The sequence below is a fragment of the Zeugodacus cucurbitae genome, chromosome 6, assembly GCF_028554725.1.
Source record: "Zeugodacus cucurbitae isolate PBARC_wt_2022May chromosome 6, idZeuCucr1.2, whole genome shotgun sequence".
In the NCBI taxonomy this organism is placed as follows: Eukaryota; Metazoa; Arthropoda; class Insecta; order Diptera; family Tephritidae; genus Zeugodacus; species Zeugodacus cucurbitae.
This window is the reverse complement of record NC_071671.1, coordinates 71,694,665-71,708,912: the sequence shown is the minus strand read 5'-3', so window position 1 is coordinate 71,708,912 and position 14,248 is coordinate 71,694,665. Positions and strand designations below refer to the sequence as shown.

The 14,248-nt window shown below is 36.7% G+C and overlaps 2 protein-coding genes across 9 annotated transcripts in view; both read right to left on the bottom strand.

Annotated features, from left to right (window-relative positions):
- Window positions 1-10,391, bottom strand: part of LOC105221314 (RING finger protein nhl-1) — a 30,793-nt gene extending 20,402 nt beyond the window's left edge. For 2 of the 8 annotated variants that reach the window (XM_054232770.1, XM_054232772.1), the window contains exons 1-2: window positions 9,940-10,386; window positions 3,592-3,704 (exon numbers count right to left, since the gene is read on the bottom strand). The gene's annotated coding sequence lies outside the window, so the exon portion shown is untranslated. Of the gene's footprint in view, window positions 1-3,591; window positions 3,705-9,939 lie in introns of all 8 variants that reach the window. The other 6 variants (XM_011198177.3, XM_029046235.2, XM_011198176.3 and 3 more) reach the window with 6 other exon arrangements.
- Atp6v0a1_1 (V-type proton ATPase 116 kDa subunit a 1) lies at window positions 220-3,264 on the bottom strand. The gene has a single exon (XM_011198184.3). The coding sequence runs from the start codon at window positions 3,135-3,137 to the stop codon at window positions 462-464; it is 2,676 nt and encodes an 891-aa protein (XP_011196486.2). The 5' UTR covers window positions 3,138-3,264; the 3' UTR covers window positions 220-461.
- Window positions 10,392-14,248: the final 3,857 nt, after the last annotated feature.

Genomic DNA, 14,248 nt, shown 5'->3' with positions numbered 1-14,248 from the left:
AAACGGCATATTTACAACGTAGCACAAAATTAAAAATAGTGGATATTCTGTTTTTTTTTTTTAAATTGTGTAACTCTATGTAATGACATAGTTCCTTAACACAAAAACTATTCTTCAGTAGATTTATAAATATTTCCATTAGAACGTCTTCTTTTTTTGTGAAAAAAGTGTTAAGGTGTAGAAATCTCCTTTTGAAAAGTCACTCCTCATATTAAGAAATTATTTTCCAAGTAAACAGTTATATTTATTTCAATATGGAGTTCAATAATTGTATACAAAAAGAAGGTATTCCATTTGAACAAATTTGTAGTTAATAAAATCTTGAAATTCTGAGTAAAAAGTTTATTTGAAAATCACTCGAAATTTGTAAGCAACTAGTAAGAGTCTTCCAAAAGAGAGTTTGTTAATTCGGATTTTTAAATAATTGAAATAAATAAAGAAAACATAAACTGATACTCTCGTCAGCCATATCTGGTGGTAGGCTCAAAATAGAACGGTATAAACTTCTCACCAGCACCTGTGTAGAATTTCGATTGGAACTCGACCCAATGTAAGCGCAAGGTGTGTAGAAATGCCGATAAACCTTCCATGACCACAAGAATGGCTATGGTTAAGACGGCCCATATGTAAAATATAAAATATAGTAAAACGCCATCCGCGAGGCCGTTATTGGTAGTCAGTGGTATTTGTAAGATCATTGTCCAGAGCACAGACGACAACTGATCGTGCGCCAGAGAAAGCGCCCATAAACGCAAATAAGATGCCGTGTGCGATACAGAGCCCAATACGCTCTCGATACAGTGTATGCCCTGGTGTATCCAGACCTCGGTCATATCCAGTTGCTCCTCCTCCAAATCGGTGAAAACCTGTGACGACGAAGCCGTTTTCACATACTCCACATTATAGGTTTGGAGTGTCTTTCGCACACTGTTCAGCGTTTCCCGATTCGCCTTGCGCTTGCGCTCGGCATCCTGTATAGCTTTGATTTTCTTTTGTTCAAAATGTATATACACGGGCTTGCCAATCAGTAAAACCGGTATTGAAGAAAATGCAATGAAAATTAGGAGATACTGTACAATCATTTGACCCGTATACATCTCCAAATTGCAACCCTTTGCCACATCCTTAGTGCCATCTTTGAAGAGCACCATATTAATGAAGGTGATCAGTATGGATGGAGCACAGGCGCTATTATGTGGGTTATCGTAGTGCCCACCAAAGATGCTCCACTTGATGAAGATCAGCAAGACCAAATAGAAGAACAAGCTGGTCAAGAAAACTATCTGTGGCAAGAACACCAAGTACAAATCTCCCATATTTTTAAAGTAAATACTATTCCATGCTGACAACGACAAGCCGAACAGCATGTGGACTACGCCCAAAATGATGGCAATTTTCATTTTCATCGAATTGAAGGTGGTAATGGAATACTGGCCCGCAACTTCCCATATTGGATCTACACCAAAAATATATGGCGTGCCCATATAGTTTTCAGCACGCTGCGGATCCAACTGGAGATATTTATTACTCAATACCGTACTCCGAGTGTAGTTGACACGCCAATGGGATCCGAACAAATTCGTGGCTTTTGAGAATACATCATTGTAAATGAAACCGGTATATATTGAGAAGATACCCATGAGCAGTATGACATAACGTCCAGCGAATATCAAACCAAATACCTCATTCGAGCCCCTCGAGTGTCTCATGCGATCTTCTTGTTGTTTCTCTGTCAAACACATCCATCCAGCGAACGCCACCATTATAATACCATGGCCCACATCTCCAAACATAATAGCAAACAGAAAAGGAAATGTTATAATAGTATACGGAGCGGGATTGAGCTCCTTGTACGAGGCCATGCCATAGGCGTCGACGAGGTTCTGAAAGCCACGCGTGAATTTGTTCAGTTCAAAATATGTGGGTGGTTCGCGTAGTCGTGGCTTGAATTTCTGTGTGGTTATAATGGGCGGAAAAGTTTGAGCGCCCTTCGATGAACGGTAAGCACCCTGCAGCAATGTGTCCCGTACTGTTGTCACACTATTCGATGGGATCCAACACTCCGCCACCAGATACTTTTGATTATCCAGTTGATGCACATTTGCCATTTTGTTCATACCGTCGTAAATCAGAATGATTTTATTAATCTTCGAACGCCAAATATACAGCTCAAGTGTTGCAATGCTCAGTATGCGACGGCGCTGTAATTTGATCTGTTCCAATACCACCTCAAGATCGCTCAGTTCCAAAGCGATCCGTTTGCGATACTCAATGCGAGCTTCAGCCGTCTCCGGATAATCGTGCAATTGCACTGAAAAGGCTTGACACAGTTTAGAGATCTTCCGGCGCATCGCATCGCCAACAAAGAGAATTACAAAAGCATATCTGCGCCCTGAACTCTTCGATTTCTGGTCTATGTCAACTACAGGAATCTCAGCGTGCCTTATATAGAAATTGCCATGACAAATACGCCAGCATACGAGTTCAAACGCGCGAAACTTATCAACCAGTATAGTGCCGGTGACGAAGCCCAAATGTGCCTGGTTGTCGTGACTCAAGTTGTGAGTGCCCTCGCGCAGTATATTCATTATCATGCTGTTGGTCCAAGCCATAACCGCTTCGCGATTGGTGGCACCCGTGAAGAAGGCTTCGGCACGCGCGAGCACGAACAGCCGTTCATTCATAATTTGACGCTGTGTCTCCAACTCCTCCTTCTCTGATAGCACATCCTTAAGTTCGATACGCAGTTCTTCTATTTGCGATTCAATGCGTGGCAAGTCAGACTCCTTCGGCACCTCGTCAGTATCGACAGTCGGATAATACACCGTGGTTAGATCGCAATCATCGATCTCCGCCTGCAAGTCCTTCATAATGCGCAGCAATTCGTTGCAGCGCTGCACTTCGCTCACATAATTCATGCACGGCACATAGTAGCCCTCGGTGTGCGCGATCAATTGCACCATGCCCTCCATGCCCATGTTGTAGAGGCAATCAAAAGCGCTCTCGCGATGTAGCAGTATCTGACACAGTGACATCTTTTCGCTGCGAAAAAATGAGGGCGCTGCGACAGTTTCAGTCTCACGTCCGCGTAAAATGTCAAATGGGTTTTCCTGCTTTTGCGACGCGGCTTCACTCATTTTTAAGAGTTTAGATTTCGATTTATGAAAAATTAATTGCGCAGCGCAACAATGTTTTATGTTTAAGAAAAAATTCTCAATTGAATTTTTACTGCCAATTCGAAATAGACAAGCAAAGAGTCACAAGCTCATTTGGAACTCGTATAAGATCAGTTGCTACAGTGCCGTCTTCACTCGGTGAATACAGTTATTCAGTTCAATGGTAACGATTTTACGCTTATAATAATTACTAAAGGTCTGGTGATAGAAGTTGATAAAGTTGAGCCTTTGCTATTCATCAATTTCTATACTTTTTCATCAAAAAGAGGTTTTCTTCGCAGATACTTATATAATAGACTATCCAATAAGTATAGTTATAATAGTACCAAGCTCCAGGAGCCCCGAACTCGAACTAATGTGAGTATTATATGGAGTATAAAATATCTTACTGTTACCTATTATGAGAGTAACTTACCGTTCTTTCTTCTGAGCGCCGATTAATATAGATTTACTTTCTAAGCCTCTTGCTGTAGTTGTATATCCGAGGCACCCTTTACGGGGCCCTGTTTCCTTTGTTAACTCCTTATGCTGCAAGTAAGTTGAAGAAAAGAAAAGGTTTAAGTCAATTATTTCTTCATTCTTCATGTTGTCTTTTTCATATTAAAGATTTAAACTAAAGTTTATTTTATTAAAAATGGTCTCAAGGCTTCACTGCCGCGTTCGCTCGAAAAGTAACGCTCGCGATAGCGGTAAACAAAAATAAATACATAATAATTGTTATTTTTGTCTTATTGAATATGAACCAAAATAATAAAAAATAAACATTGCCGCAATGCCATTGGTGGAAAATTACATGTTTTGCGACGACGAAAAACTTTTCGAAATTTGCCCACGCAGCGCCATAAAATCGTACGCTATTCGCTTTTGCACACGTCGTGCGCCCACGCCGCCATTCGCCGCAACAACACGAAGTGTAGCGAAACGCAAATGCAAACTATTGAAGAAAATTATAAAAATAAAATTAAAAATAAAAAAATAATTTAAAGAAAAGTACTCGGGTTAAGCGTAGAACGGGCAATGCATTAACCGGCGGACAGCTGTCAACTCTTCTTCTTCTACTTCTTCCACAAATACAATTCAATACAATTTACTTATTTATTGTTCGTATGCGTCTACCTTGTATACGCAGTTGAATTGGGTCCAGCGCCCTTGTGCCAAAAAAATGCCGAAACACGAACGGAGCAAACGGACGGACAGTCCGTCGGCCAAAGCAAAATCTCATTCGTGTGAAAAAACTTGTTGAGCAAAAGAAAACAAAGCGTCGCGCTGACCCACTTTGAGGGCCCACAAGGCAGCGCATCCTTCCGTTCGCAATATGGTAATGTCGACATCGTGTTGAACACACGCTTGCCCGTCTATATACACATGTACATATGTATGTATCTCATGCATGTATCTCATAAAAACGACCGCATGTCACTTGTCAAGTATTATATGATTTTGTGAGCGCCTCAAATTGGCTGTCAATATTTTTTTTTATATAGTATACTCTCATGCAAACATATACATTCATGCATACGCAATGCTTTCCGATTGGAAAATTGTCGCATTTTATTTTTATTGTCTGTGACCTTCCACACGCAAAAAAAAAATTAAATTTTCTGTTAATTTTGTTTTTCTTCTTTGTAATCGAAGCTTTTCGAACTTAGAACTATGTTTGCAAATAACAAATTTATCACAAAATGCTTCTATTTCCATAAATCTTCACATTTTTATGACTGGATCCAATTCATTAGTATTTTTTCGGACTTTCTAAAAGAATATTTGAAGTCAAACCGAGGCTTTCTCTCATCATTCACTGAATTCTAGTTTCCTTGCCAATCACTTCTCTACTTCACTCTACTTTCATAGACTGGACCTTCTACTAGACCTGCTTTCACACACCTTCACCCACCCAAGGTCCAAGCAAATATGATTTCACTAAGATTACCAATACAAAGGGGCTAATTGAATATTGTTTCTCTATTTAAGCCAATTATTATCTTTTGCTGCACACACGACTCACGTTTGTCTCGTTTTAATTAAACTCGCATGACTTAAAAGGAAATTTGTCGCTAATAAATGGATGTGTGTGTGTGTGTATAATTGAAAATGTGTCAATTTAAATGCAAAAAAGGCGGAAAAGAAATATAACGGTTTAATTGTGAGTTAAATGTATCCACAACGTTCAGTTTGCGGTGGCGATTTTCAGAAAAGATGTCTCATAATTCAATTAAAATGGCACCTATACGCGCATAACGGCATATTTACACATGTGCGTATGTGTGTGTGTATGTGTTTGTGTTGACACATGAATGTGCATTTACGCAATTAACTGGAAGTAAATTTGTGCATGTGAATGAAGATCACTCTCACGATGTATATATATGTGTGTGTGTGTGTGCTCATGACTTCCTTGCTTCTTTTGTTCAGATGTCAGCCAGCTTGTCCTTCTCAACACACACACACACCCCATATAAATATACACTTGTGCGCAAATGTGTTTGCAGTGCATTAATAATGTGCATATATGTATGTAAGGTGTGTAAGGGTGTGTGTGCATAATAAATATTTTTATTTCTTAAATGCAATTATGGCCATTGCATGTGCTGCGAACTGATAGTAAAATCATTTTTATTCACCGTCCAAGCGTTTTGCGCAGGGCATAATAATTTTCTTAATGCAATGGCTCTTTATCGCAAATGATGTGTATAACGGTTCATCCGTCTGTGGTTAAACAGTTATGTGTCACATATGTACAAATATCAATTTAAGTTCGACTAATCAAGCAAGAAAGTAAAATTTCTATAAAACTAATTATAATTATGGGACCAGGATTCCAGCGCCTCGGTTAGCATTAAACACTTCTTGACAAATCTATCATACTAATCCACTCAAATCTTAATGAAATTAAGCAGTAAACGCTTCTATAAATATTCCATTTTAGGCATTAAACTCAAAAAAATATTCAAATCACAAATCATCCTCAAGGCCGCCTGTTAAAATGCACCCGAGAACCTTGGCTAATTCAAATAAAATCAATTAAAATTAATTTTTGAAAATCACCCACTGACAATTAACGCTTTCTAAAACTATATTATCGAATTGCTAACAACTGTTGTGTTCTAAGTAGAAAGGATATAAGCTTTTGAACAGCTTTCCGATTTTTCTCAAGCTAAGAACAAAGCGAAATAGTGGAACAATGTGAGATCAGTTACAGAAGAAAACCAATAATGATAACGAAATACTTGCTCTTTCATAAACTCTGAACATCACTGAATATTGGTCCAGGTTTTACGAAGTTCACAATCGAATTAAAGTTTTGATCCCATCTCAAATGAGAAGAAATCATATGTGTGCCACAAGACATTTTCCTCATTTTTTTTCTCTCTCTCCAAGTCTAGTATAGATACATAGACTACCAATAAATAGGCACCCACTCAACACTCTGGGTTAAGGAGATTCTCACACAAATATGAAATTATTCCAGAATGCAAATAATTGCGAACTTTAAATAGCTCAGCATAAAAAGCCAAAAACATTGTTACCTCTGGGGCAAAAACCGTCTAAGCTTTCTTATCGTTCTTGTTATTGCTTTTGTCACTTCTCAGGAATTAATTTTTATTGAGAATTTGCAATTCATTTCACTTGCAAAGCGGCGAACGTTTTTCGAATAGAAAGTCGCTTTATTTGCAGTGACAACAAAGCGGCGACTTCAAAGACATGCGTTTCGGGTCCACAATAAACAAGCGCATTAATGGCGACTTAATAAAAACGTAATTTCACTCAAATTAATTTTACAAGCGCAGCCAAGGCGAATTTTCACATTAAAACGAGTAACATGTAGTATATGGAAAATGAAAACAACAACACAATGAAGACAATCGAATTTCAATGTGTGAGTGTGTGAGGCGCATAATGCGCTGGGTATTTAGGGGGGGGAATGAAAATGATTTCTGCTGCGGACAGGCCCAAGAGGAAAATTCGGCAGCGCTCTTGTGAGTGCGCACTCAAATTAAGTCTCCATTAAAATCAATTTCATTGAATTTGCGTTTAATAAATGATTATCATAAAACTGAAAATACCTTCTCCTGCCTTAAAGCTAGCTTCTGGGAAATAATAGAATGCTTTATTTAATGAAAATAGCTTTACATATAAACTTAAGAATTCAAAGCAAAATTTGCTTGCTTTCCTTCAGGTACAGCGATTATTACTGTAAAGCATGTGGAACTTAATATAAAACTAATGGACTTAAGTTAATAAAAGAGCCTCATTTGAGTTAGAATTCTGGAATTAGAATCATCTCGAACGATAAATTTGATTTATTTAAAACAATTTCGCTTATTATATTTGCTTATCGCACGCGCCAATGCAATCTTCAAACACACATACTCATATATATACCAAATATTTTTGTGCGACTTTCTCTAGAAGATTTTCAGTGATTTTTTGCACAAACACACACAAATAGAGCAAAAGCGATTTCGAAAAAGAAAATTAAAAATTAAGTTAAATTTAGAAATTTACGTATCGCAGACACAGCCCACAGTCGCTGCCATAAATATTGGCACCGCGAACATGCGTTGCTTTGCTGAAGTGAAAACAAAGAAAGCGGACTAGTGAGGAGCCGGCAGAGAAGAAAACAAAAATAGACATTGAATAATTAAAGAGACAAAGAAAACGGAACGGATGGAAACAGGAAACAAAATAAAAATAAAATCTCTATGGATTCTTCTTCTACTTTTAAACAAAATGATATAAACACGAAAAAAGAATATGAAGCCAAAAGGCGTATGTATATGTGAGCCTAGAAACAAGAGCAAACAAATAGTATAGAGAAATTGGTTAAACTTTTTCTATGCAATAAATGGAAAACAAATTTTTCTGATAAATTTTCAAGTCATTTTGAGTTCGAAAAGACATTACAAATACCAAAACTACTTTAGACATAAATGTGGTCACTCACACCTATCAAACACTTGATTTCCTCAAATTTTACCGGTGTGAGTGTATTTGCTTTTCCAACATTTTCCATACTTTTTAGCATTTACCTTATTGCGCCTAAAGGTATGCAACAGTTTTCTAAATTACCATTAAGTATATTCAAAAACACACTTGGAATTATAAAATTATGATTGGACGATGAATTTGACGCACATTGCTCTTGAAGGCGCGTGGTCAAATTAAAAATCGCATGCGATATATATATATTTTATATAATTTTTTATGTCATGCGATTTTTTATTTGAGTTGCTATAAAAAGTTGGAAAAATAATTTTACAAAATTTTTACAATTTTTTTTAAATAATTTTCAATTTTTATACATAAAATTAACAGAGCCATAGATGAAGCCATAGATAGCGAACGTTTTGCTTGTTCAAACCAGCCGGCAGCTCAATATTTACTATGTTATTTAGTGTCCTACATTTGCATGCATAGACTTTTCAACAATTTCAGAAAGGAAATTTTACGGCGCCATAACAAAGCACGTCATAAGATCAATGCAAACTGAATATCATAAATCATTTTTATTGTTTTTGTATAATTGCACAAGCTTCTTTGGGTTGTCAAGCATGGAAATGATCTACAAAACTGAAGAGGAAAATATTGCAACATGCTAGACAACTATTTTCATTTAAAAATATTTTTTTTTTTATTTTTATACAGGGTGACACATACTGACAAGTACTGCTGAAAATAGCTAAATTTTTCAATTTATTTACATGAGTAAAGAGAAAATAATAATCATCTACAGAATAAAATTTATTTTTTTTTTTCAATCAATAATTCAATAATTTGATTAGTTGCATGCGCTCAGAATTCAATTTTTAATTAGTAGTAAAAATGTTGAAAAAGAAGATCATAATTCATAAAGTCGAAGCATCTTAGGTTATAAGGCAAACGCTGAGAATGCAATGATTCTCCCAAAACAAAACTTCGCAAGAATAACGCAGAAAAACTAACTAAGAACGCTCAATTTCACTTTTTAAAGTTGTTCTATTAATTATTTGACTCTAGGGGACACTGTTTTTTCTATTCATGTTTATATATTATATTATTTATGTTTTGTTTTTGTTTTAATTGTACTGTAATTTTTTTATTTGTTGTTTTAGTAGGGCTGTAAAAGCGAAATGCTTCCATGGCATTCGTACACATTTCGGTCCACTGCATTGTGCTCGTTCGTGATTTTCACATGCTTTTAATGCTTGTTCTCGCTTTGCGCTGTCATTTCGAAACCTATAAATATCCACGCAAAGCACCAATGTATAAAAAAATGTGTGAAACAGCGCTGAAAATACACTCAAAAAGCGATGTGCTAAAATTACGGTAATTTTATTTTCATTATATTTTTCTGTGCTACTATTTCGTCGACTTTCGTTTTGCACACCGAACGCGTTCCAAGTTGAAGGATTTGCGTGGCAAAAAGCGAGCAACACTTCATATGATTTTTCACACTTTCACAGCACCTCCATAGTCATATCTATCTGTCTATATATATATGTATATATATAGTTTTTTTAGAATTAATAAGAGCATAATGTTCAGATGTTCAACTCGCTGATGAAACATTTTGTTTTTTATAGAGCGCGTAGCATTTTATTTATAATTTATTCAAAGTGTTTTAACTTTTTTATTTATTTTTAGTCAGCAGTGGGCGTATAATACAGATTTTGGCTGCGCACTTTTACATAATCACTTAATTTCCTTTCTAAATACTGCCCGCTTGATTCAATTCAAGCGGAATTTCCTTTAATTTTAGGCTTAAGTGGTGGGGATAGCTTACTTTTCGTTGGGTGCTGGGTGATCTATAGTAGTCTTTAACCGATCACTCTCACAGGCGTCGCAACGCATTCGTTAACCCTTTGACACCTGTGTCGGAAAGGGGACGATTTTGCACTTCGTGGGTGTTCCGTGCGAGCTGCTGAATAATTTTATGACAGATTAATTACAAAAGAACTTTCACTTCATCAAGAAACAAACATTTAATTAGTTGCACATTTTTCTATGAAATTCAAATTTTTTTGTAAAAGTACCGCCACGTATGTTGTAACGCACACGCGCGCTCAGGGCCCGGGATCAGAAGAATTCTGAAATTTTCTTTGTACTTCACTTGCCGTCTCGCCGCCCGAACTTTTTTGTCTTTACAACGATCACCAGAATGCGAACTTTCGTCGCGCAGCCAAACGCGGCCGCTCGTACACTAGAAATGAAAAAATATCGCAGACGGAGAAGACCGCCTCGGGAAATTTGGACAGCGGCAAGTGGCAAATGTGGAAGCGTAGCGCATAAAGCTCACTCGGCACCTTAATGTGCACACCCATACATACATACTCGTACATACTTGTTCATATGTATCTGCGTTGGTAGTGTGTATTTTTGTTGCTCCAACAACAACTACATCGAATATAGAAAGATGAATGTGGATCTATTAATTATGATTCTCCTTCTGCATTATTATTTGTCATGGCAAGGGAAGTTGAGCCAAATGCCAAATGCCAAATGCCAAATTGTTACAGAAATACTCTTTGTTGTTGGTGTTCACAGACGCAAACAAGAAAGCGAAATGACGGAGAATTGTTGCAATTCGTCTCATTTAAATAATAATTGAGTGCCTGAGGAAAAAAAACATTTCTAGTATTCAACTATTCTTTATATATATATATAGATAGATATGTATCTGAAGTAATTACTGACTGCTGCGAAATTAATGTTGCCAATTAACACAATGCCAAAATGAAGCTAACGGTAGTCTGCTACTTTCTTCCAAAGCTTTTTTATTAGAATTCTTCTCGTTTTCTAATCACACTTATGTATATGTATGCATGAATAATCATATTAGCGGGCGTTTCTATAAACAATACATTTTATTACTCATACGCCCCCGCCGCCGCCTTCGCAGCACGAATCTCTTATGAGTAAATATGTATGTAGGAAGGTATATGTATTTCTTTAAAATGTTTCAACAGTTCGAAATTATGTAGGTGTTGAAGCCAAAACAACATAAGATGATTATATAGGCACAGTGGACAGCTAATGATTTCTTCGTTGTTGGCTCTTAGCAGTCAAACGATAAAGAGTGAGTCGATAGAGACTAACGATCAATTAAAACCATAATGGATCTGATTTCGATTACTATCTCTGAAGAACTTCATAAGTAGTTAGTATGTAGAATAGGGATTCGAGTTAAAAATGTGTGAGTAGTGTCTTTCTCGACTAGTCTATTGGCCACTAATAACGCCACTATGGGAGCAGTGTTAACCAGTTACAAAACGGTTTCTTTCTAGGAGCCTTTCCCCTTTTTTAAGAAGAAGTTGTTATGGAACTATTTCAGGGTATATTTGTCAGGTGACAGAAGTTGATAGAAGCTCCAAGAGACTACATGCCTATATATAATATGTATATATGTATGTGTAAAACACGTATTTCATCTTTTCTGACACTCTGAAGCATATGCTGCTGAGCTTTCCGTGGTCAAACTTTGAAAATTATTCAAACTTATTTTACATTCCGGTGGCAACTCTACTAAAGAGTTTTGTTTTTTTGCGAGTTTATCGTTAATTAAATTAATCGAACAAATGTTCATCGCCAAAATATGATGTCAATATGAAATTCAAATACATATAAGTATACAAAAGATATATGTATACATATATATTCATATATTTAAAGTTGTATTAATTCGCTAAAAAATCTCTAGATAAACAAATTTAAAAAACATTCAGAGTGTATATAAAATGAGTAAGCATTGTTGCTATACACATTTAATAGTTTTTTGGTTTATTATTAGAGGAAAGGAGTGCAAAATAGACTTTAATTTTAGCAGGCAAACACATACAAACTATTATTCCCAATTTATGCCTTTTTTTGTGGCTTTGGTCTCATTCTTAATTATTTTAATTTTTTTTTCTTTTATAGATTGTACTGCGAAAATATTGTAGTTGTAGCTGGTTTTAATAGAAGAACATATATTTCTCTACACTATACATCAATTTTAAAGAGTTTACCTTCAATAAATGCCCTTCTGTATCGATGAACTAAAGAACTTAATTGACACGGATCAAAAGTCAGTTCAAAATTTGGCCTCACCTGTTGCAGCAAAACTGGACCGTTATAGTATGACACTGAATTAAATAATATTCTATATTAACTATTTTTCTCAGTAATTTGATGTATTAAATTCAACAGAGTCTCTAAACACTCAGTAACCAACACTTCCACAACCACTTTCCGAAATATTTAGTAATAACATTATACAGTCCATTGCAGTCAATATAACCTTTTCCATATATTCATATTCGAAAGCGTGAGTGAAGTTCAAAGAACTACATGGAGAGACGTGTATATAGTTACCTGCCCTAGCGGATATTTTGGCATCACCGGATGTCCGTTCATAATTGCGGAGCATTAGCTCACTCACTGTGTACACCTTACTATTCGTGTAGTAGTGCATAAGGCATGTGTGTAATTACCGGCGCATTAGTATGCAGATCTGTGAACGACTGTGCGGCGTAAGCCAGCCCACACAGTTGTCAGTTGTCGCCACCACTGTCACTATGCCGCATTGTGCGCTGCTGTAACCGGAAACAATTTGTTAACTTTCCACCAGAAATTTAGCCAAGCGAGTCCTTGAAACGAGCATATCACTACGCAAATACCCACATACACATACATCAACGAGAGTGCAAATGAAGGTGCGTTGAAACTTTACCCCCGTCGATGGAATCATCACTAACTACCGATTTGTCTTTGCTGTCAGGTGAACGAGAGTACATACATATGTGCATCGATATGAGCTGCGATTTCGGTTCCCATGAAATTCGATGTTTTTGGTTTTGCTTTGTGGCAAATTCCTGGTATTTGCTACTGATACATACATATGTATGCACAGACATGGATTATCAATCATTGCGCAGTTCCAGATTCCTTAGGGAGAGCGCACGACAATTAGCTCCAAACATACGGAGTGGAAGTGCCACAGAATCCTTCTGTCTTTAATACTACCGTTATACTTACGTCATTATGTTTTGTGTTATGCCGTCTGATTGACATTCTTCCCGACTCTGCTCTCATTTGACTGTGCTAGTCTGTCGAACAGCTCAACTCCCAGTCTGAGTGTAATTAATCACTGGTTTGCAAATGATTCTTGTTGGCGGCATTTTAATGCGCTGTAAAGCCCAAGTAATTAGTGTGTTAATGAAGAAAACAGCTGACTAGAAGATAATCACGTGCCAGTGCTCTACTTTAGTTCCGAAGATTTTGGAATGAAAAGTTTAATTGAAATAAATCACAAATCTTGACACTTTGGTCTTTAACTCGGTCCGTTTTCTACTCGCAACATGTTGCACTTAAAGGTGGTTTGTAACAGGTTAAACTAATCGAGGTAAAGAGGGAGAGCTCTGAGGCTTGTTAGTGTAGACGGACGAAATTTGACCATTTCCTTACCCACAATTAAATAAAATATCCCTGTTACTAAAATTTTGATCGAGGTCAATGACCTTTGGCAGGGTTTTATAAATATTGAGATGTGACGTGGTGAGGGTTTTTTTTACATTTGGTCGATGGCGTTGACGTACGGCCAGGATTTGTTTACGTCTTGAGATGTCACGTGAGATCAGGAATGTTTCTTTTTTGAAGGTTCATGAGATATTAGGTTTGTTTACATCTTGGCGAGTAACTTGAGGTTAGATTTGTTTAGATTTTGAAGTATGCATTTTGAGGGGTCATGTGAGGTCAGGATTGAATATTTTGGCACTCATGAGAGGTTAGATTTGTTAAAATTTTTAAATGTCGCGTGGTGTCATGTTTGTTTTCATTTAGAAGGGTCGAGTGTAGTAAGATTTATCTACGTTTTGAGGAGTCATGTGTGATTAATATTAGGGGACATGTGATATCAGGTTTGTTTACGTTTTGAAGGTGAGTTCAATCATTCTTACATTTGAAGGCGTCACGATAGGTCAGGTAAGGTGTGTTGTATATTTTGGGTAACACGAGGTCAGGTTATTTTACAATTTGAGTTGTCAATTGAGGTCAAGATATTTTTAATTTTAACGTCAAATCAAATTTTGGGTATAGAGGAGATCGGTGGATTACTC